Below are 26,980 nucleotides of genomic sequence, written 5' to 3' on the forward strand. Positions count from 1 at the left end.
AAAGTCTCCTAAAACTCCTTACTCAAAACTTAACCCAAAACCCAATTACACCCTTTAATAGCCTACTCACTTAGCTATTCTCTTGGTGTCTAACTCTCTGAGGTTACTAAACTAAAACCAAAACATCTTATTTATAGGGGTGAAACCCTTTATACCTTTACTAAACTCCCGATGTGGGATACAAGACAAATTCAAACTTACTTAACTTTCGATGTGGGATTCTGAGATTCAAGGCAAATCCCAACAGTTTGTGCATTGGAGTATCTTCATCATTACTGTGACCTCTAAACAAGCAATATTATACTTGATGATGAAATGGTTGGCCATGTAGGTGACTTTAGGCTAGCAAAATTCACTACATCAGACATGCAAAATAACAGTTTAGGCCTGTCAAGCTCCCTTGAGTCAGTACGCATGATTTCAATTGTTAGTACTTTTGATTCCAAAATTAGCATTGATCTGTACATATGCTACTAAACAATCATGATATTAATATACTTAATACATATTTTTAGTATTCATTTTCTTAATTTAGTGACCATATGGTGATAGAAATCTAGGATGATAATCTTAATCAGCAGACACTAATAGGTGAATCCCATTAAGTAGGCCAGGGACCTATTAGTCCAGTAGTCCGACATCTTCAGCTCTGACAGGAAATTGCCAGAAAAGTAATTTCCGATGGCCATATAACTTACCAAGTCAAATGATTAGCGGTTCCAACACTTCATTGTTGACTGGAGATAAAACCAGAGTCACAAAAGTCCTACATTGCACTTAGTTCTTGTTGAAGAACTAAGCACTGTCAAATCGTGTACAAACTAATCTCAGTTCAGAACTTTTCTGGCTTGATGATGAAGCAATCAAGCAAGCATTTGGAACTTTCCAGCTCTCTTTTCTTTGTTTACCTTTCCCTTATTCTCCTTACGTTCTTTAACCTGCAAGGTCCTAAGTTGCTCGGTTTAGCGATCCCTGTGGTTAGCGGAAATGAGACAGATCGACGAGCTTTACTCGAGTTCAAGGCCAAGATAATTGATGATCATTTCGGGGTTATGCGCTCGTGGAACAATAGTAACCACTTCTGCCAGTGGTATGGTGTTGCATGCGGTCGCAGACATCAAAGAGCCACCATGTTGGACTTGGGATCCCTAAAGCTCGTGGGTTCTATATCACCATTTATTGGAAATTTGAGCTTTCTTAGGCTGTTAAACCTGGAAAATAACAGCTTCAACCAAGCAATTCCTCAAGAAATTGGCCGTTTGAAAAGATTGCGTGTATTAATACTGCAAAACAACACCCTAAGTGGTGAAATTCCTGCCAATTTGTCTAGATGTTCTCGGCTTGCATCAGTTAATTTTCGAGGCAACCTGCTAACTGGAGAAATACCAGGTGCGCTTGGTATGTTGTCAAAACTAATACAGTTTAGTTTTCGCAAAAATAATTTAAGAGGGAGTATCCCGACTTCCATGGGGAACTTATCCTCTCTGGTGTCCATGAATCTGGGTGAAAATATATTGAGTGGTGTTTTACCTGAAGCTCTTGGCAAACTGACAAATCTTGAAGTTTTCGTTGTGACGGATAATGGAATTTCTGGTGTTATCCCTGCCTCAATTTTCAATCTCTCTAATGTTAGAGTTCTTCATATGAGCATAACCCAGATACATGGTAGTCTTCCATCGGACTTGGGAATCAGCATGCCACATATTGAAATCCTTTCTGTCTCAAATAATCAATTGACTGGACCATTCCCTGTTTCAATATCCAATGCCTCAAACCTCGTAGAGTTGTCTGTTTGGGAAAACAAACTTTGTGGAAACTTGCCTTCATTTCAAAATCTGGATAAACTATCACGATTTTTTATCGGTATTAACCTTCTTGGAAATACGATAGCAACTGACCTGAACTTTCTTTGCACTTTAACCAATGCTTCCAGACTAGAGCAGCTATGGATAAACGCAAATAACTTTGGAGGGGAATTACCAGAGTGCATAAGCAATTTATCTAGCAATCTGCTAGGTTTAAATATGCAACAGAATAGAATATTGGGAAGAATTCCAGCTGGGATTGGAAATCTCATCAACTTGGAGGTACTAGCGGCAACAGACAATCAATTATCAGGTGCTATTCCCCCTGCCATCGGGAGGCTTCAAAAGCTAGGGATATTTTTTGTATCTCAAAATTCACTCTCTGGGGTTATTCCCCCTTCTTTTGGAAACATGACAATGTTAATAAAACTTGCTCTACGTGATAACAATCTTCAGGGCAACATTCCTTCAAGTCTAGGTAAGTGTGAGAATTTGATTGGATTGGATCTGTCTAATAACAACCTTAGTGGTTCTATACCCCCTGAAGTAACTGGTCTCTCATCCTTGTCCCTTACCCTAGATTTGTCTTCAAACTATTTAACTGGTGTGCTTCCTGTTGAAGTAGTAAATCTGAAAAATCTAGGTGAATTGCGTGTTTCTCAAAATAGCTTATCAGGTGTGCTTCCAACAAATCTTGGTAGCTGTGTAAAACTGGAGAGACTGTTCTTGGATGGCAATATGTTCCAAGGGCCCATTTCTTCATCTTTGAGTTCATTGAAAGGTCTTATAGAACTAGATATATCTAGCAATAATCTGTCGGGTGAAATTCCAAACTTTCTTGTGAGCTTTGGGTCATTACTATATTTAAATATTTCTTTCAATAATTTTGAGGGTATGATACCAATTGAAGGAGTCTTTAAGAATGCAAGTGCTATATTCGTTGAGGGAAACAATAAGCTTTGTGGAGGCACCCCTGAGTTACGGTTGCCCAGATGTAACTCCAAAACATCCATCAAGAGATCGGCCGATACTCTAAAATTGAAATTTGCGATTCTTTTTTCAATTTTTGGAGTGATTTTGGTGGTTTCTTTTCTTTTTATTTTGTGGTTTAGAAGGAAAAGAGAACAGACAAAGGCAACTTGTGCAGAAAATCCACTTTCAATGTTATCAATGTCATACCAAAGCATTTTAAAGGCAACTGGTGGATTATCACCGGAAAATTTGGTTGGTTTTGGTAGCTTTGGTTCGGTATACAAAGGAATTTTTGAAGAGAGTGGAGTTGTTATTGCCATTAAGGTGCTTAATCTTCTAAGTCATGGAGCTTCCAGGAGTTTCATGGCTGAATGTGAGGCTTTGAAGAACATCAGGCATCGGAATCTTGTCAAAGTATTAACAGCAATTTCAGGGGTCGATTATCAAGGGAATGATTTTAAAGCATTAGTTTATGAGTTCATGCAAAATGGGAGCTTGGAAGATTGGCTCCATCCTTCTGTTGGCATGAATGTGGTACAGGAGGCACCAAAAAGCTTAAATTTTTTTCAGAGATTGAATGTGGCGATTGATGTTGGTTGTGCACTGGAGTATCTTCATCATCACTGCGAAACACCAGTCGTTCACTGTGACCTTAAACCAAGCAATGTTCTACTTGATGATGAAATGGTTGGCCATGTTGGTGATTTTGGACTAGCAAAATTCATTGCATCAGACCTGCAAAATAACACTTCAAGCCTGTCAAGCTCCCTTGGGTTAAGAGGAACAGTTGGTTATGCTCCTCCAGGTAAGTAGACTACCATATATTTTGTATACGTATAGTTTTCATCAATATGTTATTGAGTTAAACATGTTAAGAGCTTTGATTTGAGAAAGCTTTTTGCACCTATGAAAAAATTGTTGCTCTTATTTGTGACAAATGAATTGCAGAATATGGCTTGGGAAGTAATGCGACAACATATGGTGATGTGTACAGCTATGGCATTCTTTTGCTGGAGATGTTTACAGGGAAAAGACCTACTGATGAAATGTTTACAGAGAATCTGAACCTTCATTACTTTGTTAAAACAGCTTTGCCAGATCGAGTAGCTGAGATTACAGATCCCATTCTTCTTCAAGAAAGTTTCAATGAAAGCAGCCGAAACGTTAACAGACTTCTTTGGGGCTTGAATTCTATATTTGAAATTGGAGTTGCCTGTTCTTTTGAATTGCCAACTGAACGAATGAACATGGCTAATGTTGTTGCTAAGCTTTGTTTTATAAGAGACAATCTGCTTCCAACTCGATCATTAAGAACAAGAGGTACTAATATTATTTTATCTGAAGTAATTTAAACATTTTTGTCAAAATCTTCCATCCTTTATGACCTATTTTGAAGGTTTAATTATTTCCTTCAGCTGCAGGTACTGCTTGATGGCTTTTCTTCCTATTCTCTTGTTTAGTGAACTGAATGATCAAATCTGTGAGAATATTGGATTTAGTTTAAGTTCTTAATCCTGTATCTACATTTCATGAATAAATTTTTCACTTTTAATTGTAATTTTTTTTTAATATTTGAGACTGTAAAAAATTGAATCTGATTACTATAACTAAGAGTCTAGCATTCTATTATTTTATATTTCAAGAATAATATACTTTTCTAGTGCTTATTGCTTAACATTCTTTGATTTAGGATGAGATTATGTCTAAATTTATCTGGTATTTCAGCTATATTTAATTCTTAGAGAAATGAATTTTAAGAAGCCAAATGCCTTATTCATTGCTCTAGAATGGCTTCCGTTAAAGTAGATTGGTCCATTGACCACGCAGAAACAAAATCTTTCTAGGGGATTTGAAAATAATTGTAGCGTTATGTTTTTATACCTGTTATTTATTTTTTTTCTTAGTCATGCATTTGAAAATAGGTCGCAAAATGATTTTATATTTCTAAAACCTTTGATAAAGTGATGAAATTTGACAAACATGAACTTATGATAAGACTAACTCATGATTTAAAGTCAAATATCAATTCCATTATTTAAAAAGTAAGGATGAAATTCATTTTTTCCTGATAGAAGTAGCATCGGATCCTCGGTTTTTAACTCAAATTATCACAATTTTTATTTCTGAACTTAAGACATCAGTCTATCACTAGCAACAAAGAATCTTATTACACCGAAGATCTTAATATATATAATTTGTTCACGTTAATTTATATAAGATTATAGTCAGCACATTCAAAATTTAAAACCTTTTGGCTGCATTCCAATTAATTGGACAAAGCCAGCAGTATAATTTCAGTCAAATATGTAACGATCTGATGCTGTGTTCCAAGGACGAATCCACCTCATTAATCCTGTGCCTGTCAATGGTTTTGTTGTGATACTTGATAAAACGTAGGGTCGGTTGATTTTTGATGTCAAGCGTTTGTTCGAAATTGCTATTTCTTTGATTGATTGACCAAAGGAGTTTAAATCAGATTTTCCAAATGTCTATTGACTTTTATTCTAGAGGAACGAACTAGTTCAACGACTTGCTTCATTAAAATAATCAGTTTGTCTCCAGCGTTTATTTCTTGGTCGCCATTGCATCAAGACCAAGACGGACCTGGTGTGGAACTGACTCAACAGAGTCCACCGAGTGGGCTTCTAGTTGAGTTAACAAGTCGGGTAACGTTGCCATTGTTTTGTTTATGGCAAGGTCTTGTACAAACACGTTAAATTTTAACCAAAAAAGCAAAATTCTTTGGAGGTTGGCAGTCTGAATTCTCTGACTCAACGAAGGCTAAAATGGAAGGCGATCACTCTTAGAATCTTCAGGGGTTTTGTTAAATGGACTGCTTCTTTTGGGCCATTTTAACCGGGGTTTCATTGCGTGTCTATAAAAACTCTATAAATATTATAGTTAACTAGAATTAGATCTGTTCGTTGAGGTATTATTTTTTAAAATTATGTTTTATAAATGAGAGAAATAAAATTTTATATTAAGCTTTAATAGATGATAATATATAGATAAATATAAATGTATTTATTTTTTAATGTAAATAATAATTTAATTATATATAAATATAGTTTTTTTTATTAAATAAAGGATTAAATAATATATTTATTAATATAATACATATATATAAATTAAATAAATAATTAAATATATATTTTATATATATATATGAGGTTAGTTAGATAAAGCTTCTCAAACTCAATACCAGCTTGATCTAAATTATTTAAAAAGATAAAACTTAACCTAATTCTTTTTGTTAAAAAAAAAAAAAAAACCGCATCCATTGTATTATGACGAATTGAAGCTCATTGAAAATATATGTTTGTCATCCTTACATTTATTGATATATTTTTTTATAAAATTTATCTAATAAATAAAATTTTAAAAAATAAAGAAAATGACAAAAAAAAAGATAAATGAGATAACGTATGAATTTATTAAATTAAAGTATTAAATAATATTTTTTACCAAGATATATATTTAAATATAGAATTAAACAAATAATAAATATTATATATATATATATATATATCAAGGCCAAGATGTAACACCCAAAACCTTATTTTTATGATTAAAAATAAAAACTTGACTCAAATTATCTTAAATTAAAAAAAAAATTACACAAATTGAATTGAGATAAATCGAACTCTATCAGATACGAGCTATTGTATTATCTCTATCTCAATTGAATTTTTTATTATAAAATTTATCTAATAAAAAAGTAAAAAATTTTTTAAAAAAATCAAAAAATACAAAAGCTTAAAAAAAAGAAGAAGGGAAGTGCCACGTGAACGCTTGAGACAGGGTAAAACACCTTAAATCCGTCTTTAATCTGATTTTATTTTTTAAAAAAAAAAAATCTTGATTTGATATTTATTTTTTAAGCACTGTATTGGATCTTTGTGAATCAAAATTAATCAAATATGAATTATTTAATCATTATTATTTTAGTTGATTTTTTTATAAAATTCATCTAATAAAAAATAAAATTAAAAAGCTAAATTAAAAAAATTAAAAAACAAAGAATGGAGGAAAGATAGATGCGTGGACACCCTCTCCTTCCCCATTCTCTACACAATTACTTAAGTATATAGATATCTTATTTGCTTGGTCTATCTTTAAATGAATGAACAAAATTAATATTTTAGTTTTATTTTATAGTAAAAAAATCTCATTACAAGAAAAATAAGAGAAATATGTGTGTATGTGCCTCTATATATATATATATATATATATATATATATATTTAAAAAAAAAGTCCGTGAATTAAGAATGCTTAAGCTTGATGGTTTGAGTAAATGGGATTATTATTATGAATAGCATTTCGGAAGTGTATAAAATTCATTCGGAGGTGATTTTTTTGAAAGAAATAAGGTAAAGAAATTTATGCTTTGTGTAATGAAGTTTTAATGGTGTTGTTTTATCATTTCTAATTGAGTTTATACAGCTTCAAAATTAAGTTTCTTCGCCAAACCATGGACATGATAGAAACTGGAATGTCTGCCAAGAAATTGCAGATGTTGTTGCAGTCTACTTTTGTTTTAGTTACCCAAAAAAGACTAGTTTCAGCAATTTCCTTACCCATACATGAAAGAGAAACAGAAAATAAGGAACAAGAATCATCACAACACTGATTAAACAGGTAGCAACTGTAGTGTAGCAGAATTACTAGTACAATCACAAGGCTGAAACACTAGAAATATTCTACTTTGACTCTAACCAGAGAAGAAGAACAACTAGCACTGTAATTGGAAATGATAATGTTGCCTTCAATGGGGTAATCGAGTTGGAAGAAGCTTATCTCCCACAGAACAAAGCTCCGCTGTAACATTAGTCATGTTCATTCGCTCGCTTGGCGATTTAGCAGAACAAGTGACTCCAATACCAAATATTGAAATCAAGCACTGAAGGAATCTCTCAACTCTCTGCTTGCTCTGATTGACTATTTCCTGAAGAAGAATGGGATCTGTAATCTCAGCCACTCTTTCTGGCAAAGCTTGCTTAACGTAGTTGCGGAGGTTCAAATCCTCTTTAAACATGTCATCGGTCGGCCTCTTCCCAGTAAACATCTCCAACAAAAGGATGCCATTGCTGTACACATCACTACAGGAAGATACTTTCTTTCCCAAGCCATATTCTGCAAATTTTATTCATCACAAATTTTCAATCATGGTAAAGGATATCGCATATAATGTATTAAGATGACTGTTTCATACCCGAACTCTTAATCGATATGATGAGTTAGCTAGGATTAGTGTGGAAAGTTACTGTAAGGATTATATCTGACATTGATAGGAATGAATAGAAGTGCGTAATTACCTGGTGCGATATAACCAATAGTTCCTCTTAATAAGCTTGATAGGCTTGTAGAGTAATTTTGCATATCGGCTGACATGAATTTTGCTAATCCAAAGTCACCTACATTGCCAACCATTTCATCATCAAATAGAATATTGTTTGGTTTGAGGTCACAATGAACAATTAATGTTTCACAATGATGACGAAAATAGTCCAATGCGCAAGCAACATCAACAGCAACATTCAATCTCTGAGAAAACTCTAACTTCTTTGGTGCCTCCTCTGCTATGTTCGTGCCAACAGATGCATGCAGCCAATCTTCTAGGCTTCCATGGACCATGAACTCATAACCAAGAGACTTAAAATCATTGCCTTGATAATCAACACTCGAGCAGGCAGTTAATGTCTTGACAAGATTTCGATGTCTAACATTCCTCAGGGTCTCACATTCACGTATGAACTCTTCGATGCTCTGTGGCTCAAACGATTATTTTCTTTTCTTGACAGCAAGAAGTGTTTCATTTTCTTCGAGAATTCCTTTATATACAGAGCCAAAGCTACCGGCACCTACCAAATTTGCTGATGAAAACCTGTCGGCAGCTTTTAGGTGCTTTGGTAAGATAACTGTAAAGGTGAATTTCCCAAATAGTTCGCTGTAGGCTGCTTTCTTTTCTTCCTAAACCAAACCAGAACAAGCAAGGAGAAGACCAAAGTTACTCCTATAATTCCAGAAACAATAACAATTATTATTTCTGGCAAGCTGGTTCTACTCCTCGACGAAATTTTATATTTAGGCAAGTGGAAATCAGGTGAGCCTCCACAGAGCTTACTGTTTCCCTGAATGAAAGTCGCACTTGAGTTCCTAAAAATTCCTTCAGTTGGTGCAGCACCTTCAAAATCATTATAAGAAAGATTCAAAAATTTGCAATGACCCAAAACTCCCCAAAAATTTTGGAATTTCACCTGAGAGGTTGTTGTGAGAAAGTTCTAAAACTACAAGTCCTCTCAATAAACTCAAAGAGTTAGGAATAGACCCTCGGAAAAAATTGCCCCCTAGAACTAGTTCCTCCAGTCTAATACAACTTCCAAGAGTGCTTGGAAGCACACCTGATAACATGTTCCGAGAAACATCTAATGCACCAAGAACTTTCAAATTTCCTACTTCAGTGGGAAGTACACCAGTCAAATGATTTGAAGATAAGTCTAGAGCAATGGACAAGGATGAGAGACCAGCTAATAATTCTGGGGGTATAGAACCGCTAAGGTTGTTATTAGAAAGATCCAATGAAATCAGACATCTGCATTTACTAAGACTGAAAATTGTTGTGACCTAAATGCAGTTTGATCAACTTCTTTAAATTCCCTAAAGAAGGGGGAATACTTCCGGACAGAGAATTTTTTCTTACATCGAATACTCGTAGCTTCTGGAGCATTCCGATTATAGGGGGAATGTGACCTGATAATTGATTGTTATATGTTGTTAGCATTTCCAAGTTGATGAGATTCCCGATCCCAGCTGGATTTCTTCCCCATATTTCATTATTTTCTATGGTAAAAATTTCCAGATTTATTGACAAATTGCTTATGCACTCAGGTATTATCCCACCAAAAGTGTTATTGTTCATATTCAACACCTGTAGGCCTGTGGCATTGGTCAAGGTGCAAAGAAAGTTAAAGTCATCGGCTCCCCTACTTCCAAGAAGGTTGCCAGCAATGGCAAACCACTGCAGCTTTTCCAGCTTGTCGAAGGAAGGCAAATTTCCAGTAAACTTGTTTAGCACAACTTCAAGTTGTATGAGATTTGAGGAATTGGATATTGAAGCAGACAACGACCCAGAGAGTTGGTTATTACTGACAGCAAGTACTTCAAGAGATGGTATGGTGAATCGTAGGTCCCAAGGAAGAGTACCTTCAATTCGGTTTGAGCCAATATCAAGAACTTTTAGATTGGACAGAGTGAAAAGTGAGGAAGGAACAAGACCAGAAAGTTCATTTTCTGCCACAGAAAAAAATGTAAGATTTGCGAGATGGTCAAGAGTTTCAGGAATAGCACTACTCAATCTGTTTTGAGCGAGAGAAAGTATCTCAAAGATGTTAGGTTACCAAAGGAAAGCGGGATACTACCGCTTAAACTGTTGTGGTATAAAGATAACTACCTTTAGGTTTGACAAGCTGCCAATAACAACAGGAATTTCTCCAACTAGTTGGTTGTTTGAAAGTTTAATAACTCTGAGTTCAGAGCAACCAGAAATATTGGAAGGAATTTCACCAACTATGGAGTTGTTGGAAAGTTTCAACTCTTGCAATCTACGCAAACGGCCAACATCTTGTGGGATTTCATGGCTGAAGCTATTGTTTTGAAGATTCAACACTTTTAGAAAGCTCAAGTTTCCAAAAGATGATGAGATGGGCCCCACGAGTTTCCATGATTGCAAGTCTAACTCGATTACTCTCTGACGTCAGCGACTGCATGTAATTCCAGGCCAATGGCAGAAATGGACTGAATTGTTCCACAAATGCATGACCCCAAGCTGATCACTACTGATCTTGGCTTTGAACTCCAGCAAAGCTTGTTGATCCGTTTCATTTCCACCAACTCCAAAGCTTGCTATACCTAATAAGATAGCAATTTGCAGGTTGATTAATAAACAACAATGCAAAAGGGTGAAAGAAACCAAGACACATATGGTTGGGAATTCCATCAAGCAGAATACAACGCCCATCATTGAGTGCAGGTTGTAATTGGCAGGGCTTGGTTCATTAACAATAACTAACGAGCGCTTCTTTTTTTTTTTTTTTCAAATATTTGTTTTAGCTTTATGATCTGTAAAACATCATTACTCTCAAAGCTCGATTTCTTGACATTATGGGGTAATTTCTACTCTTGAATAAATGATTAATTTTGAGATAAAGGTGGACAATGAAAATATCCACGTTAAATCTTCAATTGGCTTTATATCTTTTATCTTTTATTATTTTTAATTAGATAAATTTAAAAAAAAAAGGTGCTAATTGATAAAGATAATAAAATAATTTATATTCAATGATTTCGATTTATCTCGATATAACAGAGACCAATTTTTTTTTAATCAAAATCGAAATGAGATAAGATGAAGTTTTTTTCTTTGTTTTAAGAAAAATGAATTCGGAGCAGAAACGTGTTTAGTGTCTTTTGTTCAAATTTATTTTCTTTGAAAATATAAAAGAATATATATTTTATTTTTAATTTATAATACATTATATTAATAAAATTATTATTTAATATTTTAATTTTAATGCATTGGGAGTATCTATACAGCATCCTCTATAATTTTTTTATTTTTTTATTTTTATTTTTTGGTTTTGTATTTTTCATTTTTTTATTTTTTTATTAAATAAATTTTATAAAAAATAAAACCAATTGAAATATTTACGTATTATCCCATTTGATTTTGTTGATCTTTCTTTTTTAGATTTTTTTAATTAGATAAATTTCATAAAAAATAATAAATAAAAATAGAAAAAATTCGTAATATCGTGTGTATTGTGATAGTCTTGATAAAAATTATAGAAAAAAAATATAACTTTGATAAAACCCCAAACGATGAATTTGTAATTGTTATAATTAAAATTTTACGTAGCCAATTAAATCACGTAGTAGCAGCAAAAGCTGATCAAAACAACAACTTAAAAATGACATTGATCAATTCAAAGCACTAATCAATAAAAACTCGAAATAAGAAAAAATTTGTAAAAAAAAAAAAAAAAAAAAAACACTACAAATCTAAACACCAATGCATTTATATTGAAAAGAGTTGGGTTGCCGTTCTTCAACCCCATCTTCCAAATTGCAAAATTCCACAACCATCTACCAATTGGATGCCTTCAGCCGACTCCAATTAACATTAATAAAAGTCACAAAATATATATATCTTTTAATAAAGAGGGCCAACAGCCCACTATATCTTCTAGCATGAGAGATTTCAAGTCTCCAAGAGCTTGATGATGAATTTGAATTCCTGCTGCTTGAGATAGATTTTCGTTAGCCAACCAATCAGCTATTAAGTTTTTTTTTTTTTTTTGTGGGAGATGGGTCAGCCTCCATGATCAACTAGTGTTAAGAATAGGGGTGTAATCGAATCGAGTCGATACAGTGAGAAGCTCGAGCTTGAGTTCAGCTCTTAACTCGAGGCTCGATACTCGGCTCGAATTCGATCGAGTTTCATTTTCCTAACTAAAGCTCGATTCGTGATCGAAATCGAACTACTCGAACTCACTCGATTAAGCTCGATTAATATGTTAAAATAAGTTCCATTCTTATATTCGACAAGAGTTCAATTATTTGTGTTCGAGCTCGAACTCGAATTCGAGATATTTTAGTAATTAAAATAATAAAAAAAATTTAAATATAAAAGCTCGATTAGGCTCGCGAACTACTCGAGCTAGATATAAGAATACTCGAACTCGGCTCGATCGATAAGTCGAGCTACTCGAGCTCAAGCTCGACTCGATAATAATTGAACCGAATTCGAATTTTATTCGAATCGAACCCGAATAGCTTACGAGTACTAATATATTATTTACACCCCTAATTAAGAGGTTTTTGATTGCTTGGAAATTTGAGCCTAATTCTATCTCCCCTTTACCAAAGCCAATACATTTTGCCACTTTAATTCCATGATAAAAGTACTTAGAATGGCTCAATTATTGTTGAAATCCAGGATAAAAGCCAACCCCAAGTAGATGCTTTTTCCACTAAAAGCAAGGTTTATTTTGTTGGGAGCATTTAGTGATAAAAAGGTATAATGATTGTTTTTTCAATTAGAAGTCTTCAACAAATAACTAAAGGTAATTCTGACAGTTGTGCCGACATGATATATCAAGTTAATTTGACAAATTCAGGGTCACATCAACTTAATTTGACAAATTCAATGTCACATCAACTTGACACTATCCTTATTATACTCTAATGATCCCCCATCACTTATTTATAAATATGAAAGTCCAAGCAAATATTGAGGCAAGTTCAATCTACCCCTATTTTCTCCATATTACTCTCATTTTGACCTCATTTATTTTAATTTGCATATTAAAGTGTAAACGCAGATTACACTCCTTGCCTTTGCATTGGAATGCAAACGTAGGGAATACTTCTTACCTTTATCTCTAAACATTCTTATCTTTTGTCTTATCAAAAATACCTTGAGGTCTGAGCTCGGCATAAACATTTGGCACACCAGGTAGGGGACCTTTCCATCCACTAGCTAAGCACTAAATGATGCCACCAAGGAATAAAACCTTATAGGAAGAAGAGACAGCTATCCTAGCTAGAATAAAAATACATAACAATTAGCACTCAGAACAACCTCCACCACCATAGATAGACCCAACCATGGAACAATTTCAGACCTTGATCAAGTAAATCTAGGCCCTTAAACAGATGTTACAAACCATACTCCACCATAAGTTTCGAAAGTGCCTAACTTAATCATCCCAAGTCGAGGAGCCATAGTAAAACAACCAAGCTATGAAAAGCTAGAAGCCTTCTTGGCCTCCAAAGAAAAGCATAACACTCCAATTCACCTTTACCCCAGCCACAACTTAACACATGCCACAACCCAAAAATCTAAACAGATGAACCTTGAACCTTAATCAAATAAGGATTGGGAAGCTCGAATACAAGCTATAGAAAAAGAATTGAAAATAAGAGTAGTGGCATTCAAGGACGAGCTCAAGTTCCTGGAGGCCTCGCTAATTTGTCGAAGAAATTGACAAAAGCCATACCTTCGAAAGGATTTAAAATGTCGACCTTAAAAGCCTACGATAGTACTTCTAGCCCATTTGATCATTTAAAACTTTATGTGACTAACATGATAGATGCAAGGTATAAACAAAACTCTAATGTGCAAAGGCTTGGCTACCACTCTGAAAGGCACAGCTTGGTCCTGGTACAGCAGCCTGGAACCAAGGTCAATTATAACATTCAAAAAGCTTAGCCACTTTTTCCTGTCTAGATTTATGAGTAATTGAAGAGCAAAAAAGACAACTTTGAGTTTGATGTCAATCCACCAAGGTCGTAATAAATTTTTGAAAAGCTATGTCACATGTTTTAACATGAAAGCTTTATAGGTTAAAGACCTAGAGCAAACAGCCACTGCAGCCACCCTAACAAGTGGACTCAACAACAAAGAGTACCACCTAAAATTAACCTTGTCACTAGAACATCTAAAACTCTGACGAACATCTTACTGATAGCTGAAAAATATATAAATGTCGAAGCTACATTGAAAAACAACCAAGGTCAATCAGGCTCTCAGTTGAAAGAAAGATAAAATTTTTATGATCTTTCCCTAAAAGAGAGATGACATAAGGCTAGAAGCCTTAGTAGAGAAAGGAACTACACTGCACTAAATACCTCTTGAGAGAGGATTTTGATGTAAATTAAAAGAAATCCTGACCTCAAATGACCAAAACTATCAAGACAGAACATAATGAGTGATCTGACCAAAAAATGTATCTTTCATAGAGACATAGGTCACAATACCAAAAATTATGTCGACCTGAAAAATAAGATTGAAGCTTTGATAAGGAGAGAGTAACTAAGGAGGTTTATATAGAAGTGAAGATAGGGCCAACCTAGAATGGACTATAGACAAGATTGAAGAGAACCCACCTGGGGTAAAGAGAAAAGGATAAAAAATGGAAGAAAAAAAGCCCAAAGAGATGAGTTGATTCAAGAAGAGGTCTGAACTAATAATAATAGGTCGATCGCCAAGGTGATTAATGTTATCATTGAAGGTAACTCTATCTCAACAAAAAAAAATTCAATCTAGACATGGTCATGACCGTAGGCACCTTGGCAAAAATAGATAAAGATTGGAAATATGCATCGATTTCATTTAGTTGAAAGACCTAGAGGGAATCTAGCACCCACATGATGACGTTATAGTGATCACAGTCGTAGTGTACAATTATGTTGTCAAGAAAATCTTGTTTGATAATGGAAGCTTGATCGACATTATGTACTACAACACTATGAAAAAGATGAAAATTAGTGAAGATTAATTGTACTCGATTTAAGAATAAGTAGGTATTGGTGAAAAGAACCATCAAGCTATTGATTTTCTTGGGAATAAAACCAAAAACTATCACCTCAATCATAAAATTTATGATTATTGACGTCCCATCAACTTATAATATGATATTTGGTCAACCTAGCTAATTTGTTATGTAGCTCATAGGCTTAACTCTCTATCTGAAGGTGAAACTCCCAACACCCAAAGGGTTGGAGAGGTCAGGGGAGACTAGTCCATGGCACGATAGTGTTACGTCACAACAACAAAAGAAAAGACTAGAAAGCAAATTGGCAATTTGGTTGAAAATAAAAGCACTAAAAAAGGGCAAACAACAAAAGTCGACAAGAAGCAAGAAATCATAAATAAGAACATAAAATGTTAAACCAACTTGACAAAAGTGCACTCTTAAACTGCTCTAAGCTCTTGAGCTCTAATAAAAAAAAAATTTTTGTTCTATTTTTAAAATTTTTTGAGGTAACTCCAAAAATGACCGAGCTCTTAAGCCGGTGTGAACAACTATATGTCATTTAGATCAAGTTAATATATTGACCAAAATATAGCATGAAATGAAAAATACATACCAATTTCACTACATATATATATATTTAGCAAGTCATTAACAATACACTAATTATCACGTCGAGATCTATTTTCATAAAAAATTATCTTAACCTAACTTAATAAATAGAAATAATTGATTAAAAATTGAACTCGGATGAAAATTGATCTGTACCGATAGAGGATCTCGAAGCAATTTCATTCTAAGATAGCACCCTTGAGATATATATGCAGATCGAAACCAAACTTTAACATAAGGATCAGTTAATTCAACTTTTAATAGATCTATTGGCATGGACACCATCCGATATGCTTGGAATTGATACTGAAATAATAGTCCACATGTTGTATACTAATCTCAAGGTAAAACTAGTTTGACAAAAAAAAAAAGAACATGTGCCTCAAAAAGATAAAGTGTTATTAAGGAAGAGGTCAATAGAGTACTACAAGTAAGCTTTATCAGAAAAGTTTACTATCTTGAATGGATAGCCAATGTAATCATGGTCAAAAAGCATAGTGAGAAATGAAGGATATACATTAACTTTACCGACCTAAAAAAAAAGCTCAAAAGATAACTTCTTTGTCCCTAGCATAGATAGTTAGTGGATGATAATGTCGAGTATGGCCTCATCAACTTTATGGATGCCTATTATAGTTACAATAAAATCAAAATGCTAAAGGATGACAAGAAAATGATAGCATTTATTATTGGGAAAAACCTTTACTATTATAAGGTGATACTTTTCAGATTGAAAAATACAGGGATGACTTACAAAAGTATGATAAACAAGGTGTTTAAGAACTAGATTGACCACAACATGAAAATATATATAAATGACATGATATTCAAAAGCAAGAGCTTAACCAAGCACTTGAAAAACCTAAGAAAAACCTTTAACACCTTGAAAAAGTATAATATAAGGCTTAACCTGAGTAAATGTGTTTTTGGTATCAAGTCAAATAAATTTCTCAATTACATTATCAACAAAAGAAGGATAGAGGCAAATCGAAAAAAGATTTAAGCAATCCTAAACATGAAGGCACCAACTTCTGTAAAAGAAGTACAAAGGTTAACTGACAGAATAGCTATTCTGAGCCAATTCATATCCAGGCTAATAGAACAATGTCTACCATTCTTTAAAATTCTTAGAAATATCTCTGACTTTAGGTGAACCCCTTAATGTCAAAAAGCTTTTGAAGAACTCAAAGAGTTTTTATCCTTTCCATCCATTTTGTCTAAACCAAGGTCTGACAAAACCTTGTACCTATGCTTGGCCACCATGGACCAAGCCATTAGTTTAGTTTTAATCCAAAAAAAAGAAAGAAAGCAAAGACCGGTGTATTTTGTGAATAAAGTATTAATAGTGCCAAAAATTAGCTACAACGGTATAGAAAAATATGCTTATGTGATTGTCACTTCAGCTAGAAAACTCAAGCCATATTTCCAAGCCCATGTGATCTATGCATTGATCGACCAACAACTTAGACAAATCTTATAGAAACTAAAAATGTAAGGGAGATTAATTAAATGGGCAGTAAAGCTCAGCAAATTCAACTTGCACATCTTACCTACGTCAGTATTAAAATTTTAGGTGCTAGTAGACTTTGTCATTGAGCTTACCTTAATATATATTGAAAGATGATCAGAGAAAAAAGAAGATTGATGGATTGACCACGAACCACAATAGAAGAGTTAGCTTTATTCTAATTAGCTCGAAAGGACTATAATATCCATATGTCCTGAGATTTAAGTTTAAGACATCTAACAATGAGGCAGAATATGAGGCATTGATAATTAATTTAAGATTGGCAACTGAGCTGAATGTTTAATATATAACTATGTATAGCGACTCTTAACTAGTGATCAACTAAATAAGTGAGGAGTTCAAAGCTTAGAAAGATGAAATTCAAAAATATCTAAATAAAGTGTTGGCCTTGGCGGTTGGTTTCAATAAGGTTATGGTAAAGAAAATATCAAGGTCAAAAAATTCAGCGGCAGACTCTTTGTCTAAGTTGGCTTCAGGAATAATAGTAGAAAGCCCAAACCAAGTCTTGGTAGAAAAGCTGACATACAAAAGCACCAAAGATAAGCTTGTATGACATATCACAGAAAAAATAACCTGGATGACACCAATTAAGGTATATTTAACCACGAAAACATTACCCGAAGATAGGATCTAAGCTAAAACATTAATGAGAAAGGCTCTTTTATACATAATGATCAAAGAAAAACCCTATAAAAGTTTTTTAGCCTACCTTATCTAATATACGTTGATGAAAAAGATGCAGACTATGTCTTATGAGAAATTCATGAAAGAATATGTGGAAGTCACCTCGAATCTTGACGATTAGCCTATAAAATGCTTAGACAAAGCTATTATTAGCCCACCATCAAAAGGGATATGATTGAGCTGGTTAAGAGATACGATAAATGTCAAAGGTTTACTAATGTGCAATATTTACGCTTAATCGAGCTCACCTCTATCATTAGTCCATGGCCCTTCATGTAATGAAAAATAGATGTCTTCAGATCGTTCATCTTGGTGACAGGTCAAAAGAGATTTGTCTTAGTAACAGTGGACTAGTTTACAAAATGGCTTGAAGTCAAAGCTTTGGCCACTATAATAAAAGCTTAAGTCAAGAAATTTATATGAAAGAATATAGCCTGTAGATTCAACTTACCTTAATCTATAATAATGAAAAATGGCAAATAATTTGAAAAATCAAAGTTTAAGGAGTGGTGCTTAAACCTTCACATCGACTTGAGATTTACATCGGTTGTCCACCTTTAATCCAATGAATAGGTCAAAATGACAAATAAGACAATATTGGAAGCCTTGAAGAAGAAACTAGATTCAAATAAGGAAAAGTGGGCTAACGAACTACCGTGAGTGTTATGGGCTCTAAGGACCACCATCAAAGTACCAATGGGTAAAATCCAATTTCACCTAACATTTAGAATAGAGATCGTGGTGTTTGTTAAGATCGACCTTTTGAGCTTAAAAAAAAAATTAAAGTCAGAAGAAGAAAATAAAGAAGCACTAAAGATCGACTTAAACCTCATCAAAAATTAGATAGACATAGTCCTGACATAGATAGCAGTTTATCAGTAAAAAATGTCTAACTATTATAACAAAAAAGTATGATGTAAACATATTGGGAAAGGTCACCTAGTACTCAAAAAAGTTAAAGCTTCAAGAGTAGATGATTGAGGTGGCAAGTTAGCTCCAACTTAGAAATAACCATATGTAGTTAAAAAGATTGTCCATGACACAACGTACAAACTATAGAATATGAATGGCAATGTCATCCCAAGGATGTGGAATACGAATAACTTGAAAATTTATTATTAATAGCTCAGACTAAGCCCAGCTCACACTTGTATTTGTACTCAAATGTATAAAATAAATTATGATTACATTGAGCTCATTGCCAAATTGACCTAACAAGATCCAACCTAGAACTTGGATAGATTGTCAAGTTAATTTAATATGAAGTACTCCTAAGCTAAACGGTTAAGTAAATCCTTAAACCGCTTAATCGGGCTTAAAGTTTAAACTTGATTAACCAAGTAAATCTATAGAGTTCATATTATCATGATTAACAGAGCTTGAATTTGACTACAAATAAATAAATATTAATAATGCAAATTGAACTTAAATTTGAATTGAACAAAATCTACATTTCATTTCTCATTGATTAGTACAAAGTTTTTAGCAAAAAATCCTTATATGAAGTCCCCATAAAAATTGACCTTGTACATTTAACAATTCTAAAATAAAAAATTGTACAAAAGTTACAAAAGTTAAAAAGAAAAAAAAAATCATGCATCAATGACTCAACAGTAGTGGCACCCTTATTCAGTAGGAGCAGTAGTAACAACTTCAACCTTTCCAACCTCTTCCTCATTATGTTCGACCCCTTGAGTTGTTTTAAGCTTGGGACCCATTGCTTCATTATCATATTTCTCTTCCTCTTCCCCCCTCTCTTTAGCCTAATTTGAAAAAGGCTTCGATCTGATATTATTGATATCAATATCGGATAGGTCGCGGTTGAGGTCAAAAAGTCTAAAATTTACCCCATTATTGGTCAATTGAAAAGCACCAAGCATCTTTTTTTAGAAAACTCCACTTATAGCTAGAGGAATTCGTTAGAATCCTTGAAATCCTCAACAGCTTTTTTTTTAGATTTTTTTATCTCTCTTTTGACTCTAACTCAAACCTCAACCTCATTATTTCGACGTGAGTATCATTAAGCTTGAGCGCAGTCTGTTTTATTATAGACTTGATCAAAGCTTTCTTAACCAAGATAACCTTTAGCTTTGTTGTTAGCTTATCATTTTTCTTCTTTTACTTAGCCTCTTTCTTATGAAATACACTGAGATTGGACCTAACATTGCCTAGGGCATTCGAGCTTTTTTTATGCTCTTCAGTAAAGACAACTACGTCCTTTTCAACCTTGAAGAGGTGGGCCATAGCGACATTGACATGGTGGAGGCCTAGTTGATGTTGTCTAGAGTTTGAGGTGGAAACTTTTGTTAGACTAAATGGGATGAACTCAAACTTTAAGTAAAAGGAAAAACAATAAAAAAACTAAGCTAAAGTCAGATAGTACTTAGCAAGAAAAATGATCACAACCTAGCAAAATCTTTTCACCACATCAAGGTTCATAGTAAGGTCTTTATTTTGAACAAAATCCAACCTTGTAGAGATCTTTTCCAAGTTGGGCCATAACACTCTGGCTTTGGGATTTTTTAATATAGAAGATGAGACTACCACTTTTTATTTATTAGTAAGATGAGGTACTTGTACTGAAAAGAGATTATGGCCAACTTTAGACTTCATCTTTCGGATTATTGAAGAGTGCTAAACTGAGGGGTTGATGACTTTGTCCCCTTCATAAAAGGGGACCCCGAATTTTTTGGCCCTTTTGGGCCTAAGTGCATGCTAGTATAAGGTGAAGTCAAAGTTTTTATTAGCAAACATTTTTAATAAGATCAAGCTAAAAATTAGATGAAAATTAGGTTAAAATAAAACCCTATAAGGTTACCTTATATCTACCTCAGTACTTATTCTCATTTATTACTTCTAGGGAGGTTAGCTTATGGGCACCAATGACAAGCTCCCCCAATAGGTATACTCTAGTATTTTATCCTGATCTAATAGATCCAGGATGAAAAGGGCCATTGAGGCATCCACAAATACTTCAAGCCCATTTATTATCTCTCATGCCTCAACCTCGACAGTAGACCCGATCTTTGGCTCAGCACCTTTATTTTTTTTTTATTTTTCAAGGCAAAAAAAGAACAACTTTTAATTTTTTATTGAGCTTTGACAATTGTCAAATAATTTTTATTAGGCTGAACTATTATGTAATATCACTTATTATCACTAGGATGCTTTTTAAGGGAAAAAATTCTTGAAATAAATGAAGAGTGGGAAGAATGTTTAGATGTTGACAAAGAATAATAAAACCTACTATGTACCATATAGTGTTGGGAGTTAGCTAAATGATAGTTAAATAATAAGAATTAAAAATTGAAACAAACAAAAAATGAAATGGGAACTTTAGATCAACCATAAATTAATCCTAATATACATATAGTCGGTGTGGCTATAGTATATTAGTGATTCGATCTGAGAAATTTACCATTAATATGCTATACCTTTCTCTAAAAAAAAGAAAAGTTACCCCTAGAGCACAAACGTGATAAACTGAACATATTAAGATAATCTTTAAAATTAGCCTTACTATTTAGTTCCCTCATCACGTTTTTGGAGATCATATTGAGGTTATAAGAAATGTATACAGAAACTTCAATCAAATTATCCTGCCCTACAGTATCCCCTTTATTGTTGTTACTTTCTTCAGTCAAGGTACTCTTTTTTGCTTGTTTCTTCTTGGAACCTTCCTTATCATCAGAGTTTTCACCACTAAATGACTCTAACTCTTGAGTAGGAGTAGGATTCTGAGGCGAAACCATGGCTGAGAGTAACTCAACTTTGGGGTAAGAAGGATGAGGTGAAAACCCTCCAAGCGAAAAAATAATCTCAACAAGAATTGATTGAGGTGGAATAGAAGTGACAACGAGAGTAACAATTGATGAGAGAGTAGAAGTAGAAGAAAATTAATAAGACTAAGCCTCAGAAAAGAGAACAAAGAAAGATGAAAGAAGTTTTGCCGTAGAAGATGGATTGACCTGAGAGATAAAAAAAAAAAAGTGGATATTGTATTTCAAAATCTATCTGAACACATAGCTCTTTTGTGCTCACTATTCGTTCTCTTTTTGCTCGAGTATTGTCCTCATTTTGTTGATGTCCCTTCTTAGACATTGAATTGAACCAAAAGGCCATCTTCTGGCAATCACGACCTCTAATGATTGGTGGAATCAGGTCATCATCATCTTGCCCAAGCTAACCACAACTAGGTTCTACCCTCAAACTCTCAGTCTTCCCAAAATTTAAACTAGAAGCATAGTTAAGAGTACATATAAAAAAAATAAAGAAAAAAAAATAACTTTAAGCCCAAAAAGCTTTAAGATTGAAAATTTTAGATTAGGCTGAGAGCAAAGAAAATAAAAAATGGAAAATGAAAGCCCCTACTACCCTTTATATAGTTGCATCATAGATCAGATGAATGGTGCAGATTCAATCACATGTTAGAATGAAGATCGAAAGACATTTTTTCATCTTCTTTCTTTAAATTTTTTCGTTCAAACTATTCTCTCCTTATTTAATACCGTCAGACTGGTCAAACCAAACGAACCCCAAGTTAGACTGGCCAGATAAGACATATCCCCAGGATAAATTGAACGCTCAGTTCATCATTAGAGTTCAAAGTAAAGACTTAAATCCAAACTCTTGAAATAAAACACAAGTCTCATGTCAACCAGATGAACGTTAATATTGATCTTGAATCATCTCAAACAATTAGCACATCAACGACCTCCAAGCTAGCTATGCACTCAACCCAAGACATATGCACAAGATTAGACCCTCATAAGGTAGGAACACGACCCAAGGCTAGTTGTCCTTTAACACCAACCCTTTCTATGACATCGACTTCGAAGAATCAAATTTTACATCATTCCCTTTTTGCTTACCGGCCTATACCAGGTGCATCGATCATATATCTAGTAGTCTGATATTCAAACTATTTGATGGTTGGATAGAATGGTAGGGGCATTTAATGGTCAAAAGTGTATAGTGGTTGTCATAATGATTTTAGGGACCACCAGACGAATTTGAAAATAAAATGATGGAGTTGCTACTAATCTTTTTTGGCTAAATGTGATTGGCCATCTATGACAACTTACCTTTTTAATAAATTAATTAAAATTTATTAAAAAGATAATTTTTGGGTCTAAGAAAAACAGTTTGGGTTTAAGAGTTAATTACGTATGGAGAATAATTAACACTCCCACAATGCTTGTTTAAAACGGTACCAATTAATTTTATGTTATCTTTTAATATTGACTAATATGGTCTTACTTTTGGTATTTAAAGATTAATTTTCTTAATTTTCTTTACAGACATATTTTTATTTTTTAGTAAATTTGAAAAGTAAATAAGAATCTTTTATTGAGAAATTCCTAAAAATATTTTAATACTTCAAAAATATTAAAAAGAATCATCTCACATAAGGAATTTTTAAAAATCGTTACTCAAAATTCTAAAAAATCATATCCTCGGTGGTTTATATTTATTTTCATAAAACACGAACCTATAATTTTAAAAACAAATAGTATTTTTTAAAACCTTATTTCTATACTATTTATAAAAAAATGAAAATTCTTTATCAAAAATTAATCTAAATGCTTCAATATATTTATGGCATTTTAGATAGATTTTTTTACCTAAAGAATCTTAAATAATCATTACTCATATTTCTTTAGGAACTCATCCTCAAAGAATTTTCGTTTGTTTTTTTTTAATTATTAAAAGTCATGTAATAATATATTTATATACAAATATATTTATTTCCTAAAAATAAATTCTTATTAAAAAAATCTGTTCAAAGAAAATAATTAAAAACTAAAAAATTTTTGTATTAAAAAGAAAATTTTAAATATTTCAATATTTTAGCAATTTATAAAAGATTTTTCTCACCAAAAAAATTTTCGAGAATCACTACTCAAACTTTCTAGAGTCCCATCATTAAAAATTTTCATTTCTTAATTTTATTTTTAAAAATGCATGCAAAAATGAATAAATAACTAATGAGTGAGTTGAAAAATGAATAAATAACTAATGAGTGAATTGAATTTACTTAAATTAAACTTCAATCCAATATGATCTACAAAAAAAAGCCCAATTTGATAAATATCTCATTAGGTTTGGATTGGACTAGGTGGGCTGGGTTAGGTGAGCGGGTTAGAGTCTGGGTCAGTTTGGATCACTATCCGGGTCACGGGTCCGAGTCAAGCTGACCCGATCCTCCCTTACTTTTTTTTTTTTTTAGCTACAAAAGCTAAGCTTTTTTTTTTATCTCATTTCAAACCCATTTTTAACCAAAAAAAAAAAAACCCTGTTCTTTTAAAAAACCAGAGGTTCTTCCAACCCCTGTTTCCAGTGAAGCCCCGTCGCGATTGCCGCTGCTCTGTCGCTAGCGCCGCCTCCAACCGGTGGTCTTTTGGCTCTCAAATTTCGATCATAGCCTCTCCTTAATGTCCCTGTTACAAATCCGAGCTTAATTTTCCACAAAACAGCCTCAAAAACCCCAGACCTGAGCCAAAAAGCTAAAATGTTGAACCCTGTTTAGCCTCTGTCTAAAGTTTGATCTTTCTGATTTTTTTGTATATTGTTCTCCTCTCCTTCCTCTCCCTTTCCACCGTCGCCAATTACCCGAGGGATGCCACCACCACTCACGCTGCCTTTGTCACCTTTCTTTTTTTATTTTTTTGTTTGAAAAAAATTTTTTTCCTGTCGAAACTGACTTTTTTTTTATTTGTATTTTTTACAGGACTACTTGGCGTTGCTAGGTTCTTCCCTTGTGGAGGACTGTGTTTTATTTTTTATTTTTTTAGAGTTTTGGGTTTTTTTTTTTGGTTTTTCTGGTGGTTTTTTTCAGGTATTTTCTAGGTTTGAAGGGGTATTTTTCAGGGTGGTTTGTGGTGCGGCTTAAGGTTCTTATGGGGGACAAAGATGAGTTCTGGGTATTTTGGTTGATGTTAGCTTCTGGTATTGGGGATCGACTGGTGAGGGTGTCAAACGCATGCCGGGATAGAGGGTCTGTTCTGGGTGCGGCTGAGGACGAGGCTTGGTTTGGCTGTTCTGGTGACTGGAAGACTTAGGGTTGTTATGGTGCTTAGTCCATGGAATTTGGGGCGACAGTTACAAGCCTTTGGCAATGGAGACATAGGCCGGTGAGAGCGGAACTGGGTACTTGCAGTTGGTGCTGTTTGGGTGTGGGTTGTACCCTGGGAATGTACGATGCTGGGGTGTGCAAAAGGTGTGGTGCTGAAGAAGGTGCTTAGGTGCTACGGAGTGGTTTGGGAACGTTTTTCCTAGAGATGGATGCTTAGTGAAAGGGGATACTGCGATTGGGATGGTTTGGTGAGGGGCTTGGTGAAAGGGAATTGGTGGCATGAAGTTGCGTGCAAGGGTGCGGGTAAGGAGTGCAGAGGCTGAGATGATGAAGGCTGGGTTTTAGGAATGGAGGTGCTTTTGGTGTTGGGTTGGTCAGGGGTTGGCAATGAAAGCTTCAGGTCTATGGTGTTGGAGCGGATTGGGGTTGGTTTTGGTGAGGAAGGGATGAGCTGGGTTGGTGCGTGCGTAGGTCGAGGCCAACGTGCGTAGGTCGAGGCCAACACGGGGCTAGGTTGGTGAGGAATGGTGCTCGATGTTTGAAAACAGGGATGATGTGGGTGCTTGAAGACTGGATATGGAGCGAGAATTTGGGTTCTATAGTGGTGCTTGCTGGGTTGTTGGAGATGGTTGAAAGGTCATAGCTTTGTCCAAGGAAAGGTCTAAAAACCTTGTGTGGGTTCTGGGTTCTAGGGATATGGAGCTGGGGGTGGAAAATGGTACTCGACCTTCTGGAAATGGGGTTGGTAAGGTAATATAGGCTATTGTGGATGCTGTGACCGGGTATTTTTAATGAAGGTCCCCCCCTCGGGGCCTGAAGGTGCTAAGCTTTATTGAAGTAAATTTTGTTCTCATCTTTGAGCTATTTTTGCAGGGTCATGGTTTGGCAGGGCAATACAGGGTAGTGGAGCAAGGTATTGATGGTTCTAGGTACCTCTGGTGCGCAAGGGCCAGACAGAATTTGTAGTGGCTGTCGGCCACTTCCTTTTATTTTAGTTTCCTTCTTTTTTTTTATTTGCTTCCTCTCTTTTTTTGCTTAATAATAATAATAATAATAATAATAATAATAATATCTATTTATTTATTTGTATATTTATTTGTAATTTTTTAATTAATTTGATTAATTTTAAGAATATCAATAAAATTAGAAATAACTAATTGTTCGAACAAATTTGATCTAATTTAATGCTTAAATTTGCTTAAATAAAAACATGCAAATTAAACTTAAAAAATTTGAACAAATTTAAATTAATTCAAATAAAATTGAATTTTTATAATGGTTTTTTTTTATTAAAAGTTTTCAACAAATAATCAAAAATAATTTTAATATTTGTGTTGATTTGACATTTCACATATTTAATGTTTCATTAACTTGATATTATTTTTATTATCTTTTAATTATATCTCATCACATATTTATAAATATGAAAGTTCAAGTAAATATTGAAACAAATTTAATTTTATCTTTATTTTTTTTATTATTACTCTTGATCTCGTCTATTTTGACTTACAGTCAGAATGTAAGCACAGAGAATGCTTTTTATTTTGGCTTCTAACCATTTTTGTCTTCTGTCTCACCAGGAAAACTCTGAGGTTTGAACTCAGCACGAGCACATCCTATGCTAATCCTGACCAGATGACTTTCCAAGTCAGAAAAACTCAATCAATTGGCAAACACGAAGGATATAATATCACATAGAAATATAATATATATATATATATATATATATACATTAGTTTATTGCAATAGATAACACAGATAATTTTTATTTTTAAAAATTTATTTTAATAAATAATTTTTTATATTTTAATAATAAATATTAATAATTTTATTTTGATTTTGATATAATATAAATAAAATTTGATAATTTTTTATAAATTTTTTATAACTTTCGGTATAATTTTAATAATCGTTTAATATAATTTTATTAATTAATCTTCTAATAACTTATATTATACTTTGAATAATTATTGATAAATTTATGTATTA

General features: G+C 33.6%; 2 protein-coding genes and 1 long non-coding RNA gene across 3 annotated transcripts; 2 read left to right on the plus strand and 1 right to left on the minus strand.

Annotated features, from left to right (window-relative positions):
- The first annotated feature begins 725 nt into the window (after window positions 1-725).
- On the plus strand, window positions 726-4,445 carry LOC111309744 (LRR receptor-like serine/threonine-protein kinase EFR). The gene is made up of 3 exons (XM_022908748.2): window positions 726-3,582; window positions 3,726-4,097; window positions 4,193-4,445. The coding sequence occupies exons 1-3, from the start codon at window positions 852-854 to the stop codon at window positions 4,207-4,209; spliced, it is 3,120 nt and encodes a 1,039-aa protein (XP_022764483.2). The 5' UTR covers window positions 726-851; the 3' UTR covers window positions 4,210-4,445.
- Window positions 4,446-7,543: 3,098 nt separating this feature from the next.
- LOC111309472 (uncharacterized) lies at window positions 7,544-10,659 on the minus strand. Its single transcript, XM_089748174.1, has 8 exons — window positions 10,523-10,659; window positions 10,197-10,421; window positions 9,488-10,133; window positions 9,036-9,402; window positions 8,790-8,962; window positions 8,644-8,748; window positions 8,094-8,544; window positions 7,544-7,911 (listed from the first exon to the last, which is right to left on the minus strand). The coding sequence occupies exons 1-8, from the start codon at window positions 10,657-10,659 to the stop codon at window positions 7,544-7,546; spliced, it is 2,472 nt and encodes an 823-aa protein (XP_089604300.1).
- Window positions 10,660-23,987: 13,328 nt separating this feature from the next.
- LOC149513290 (uncharacterized) lies at window positions 23,988-26,773 on the plus strand. Its single transcript, XR_016330250.1, has 2 exons — window positions 23,988-25,741; window positions 25,865-26,773. It is a non-coding gene; the product is annotated as an uncharacterized LOC149513290 (long non-coding RNA).
- The last annotated feature ends 207 nt before the right edge of the window (window positions 26,774-26,980 follow it).

Source organism: Durio zibethinus, chromosome 19, assembly GCF_047325235.1.
Source record: "Durio zibethinus cultivar Kanyao isolate XHJ-2024 chromosome 19, ASM4732523v1, whole genome shotgun sequence".
NCBI lineage: Eukaryota > Viridiplantae > Streptophyta > Magnoliopsida > Malvales > Malvaceae > Durio > Durio zibethinus.

Excerpts from the sequence above, each read along its gene's own strand:
- LOC111309472 (XM_089748174.1), bottom strand. The coding sequence starts at position 10,659 with ATGAAACGGATCAACAAGCTTTGCTGGAGTTCAAAGCCAAGATCAGTA. Across the intron at positions 8,963-9,035 it reads TTCTCACAACAACCTCTCAG|GTGCTGCACCAACTGAAGGA; the intron begins GTGAAATTCCAA and ends ATGATTTTGAAG. Across the intron at positions 7,912-8,093 it reads TATTGGTTATATCGCACCAG|AATATGGCTTGGGAAAGAAA; the intron begins GTAATTACGCAC and ends TAAAATTTGCAG.
- LOC111309744 (XM_022908748.2), top strand. The coding sequence starts at position 852 with ATGATGAAGCAATCAAGCAAGCATTTGGAACTTTCCAGCTCTCTTTTC. Across the intron at positions 3,583-3,725 it reads AGTTGGTTATGCTCCTCCAG|AATATGGCTTGGGAAGTAAT; the intron begins GTAAGTAGACTA and ends AATGAATTGCAG.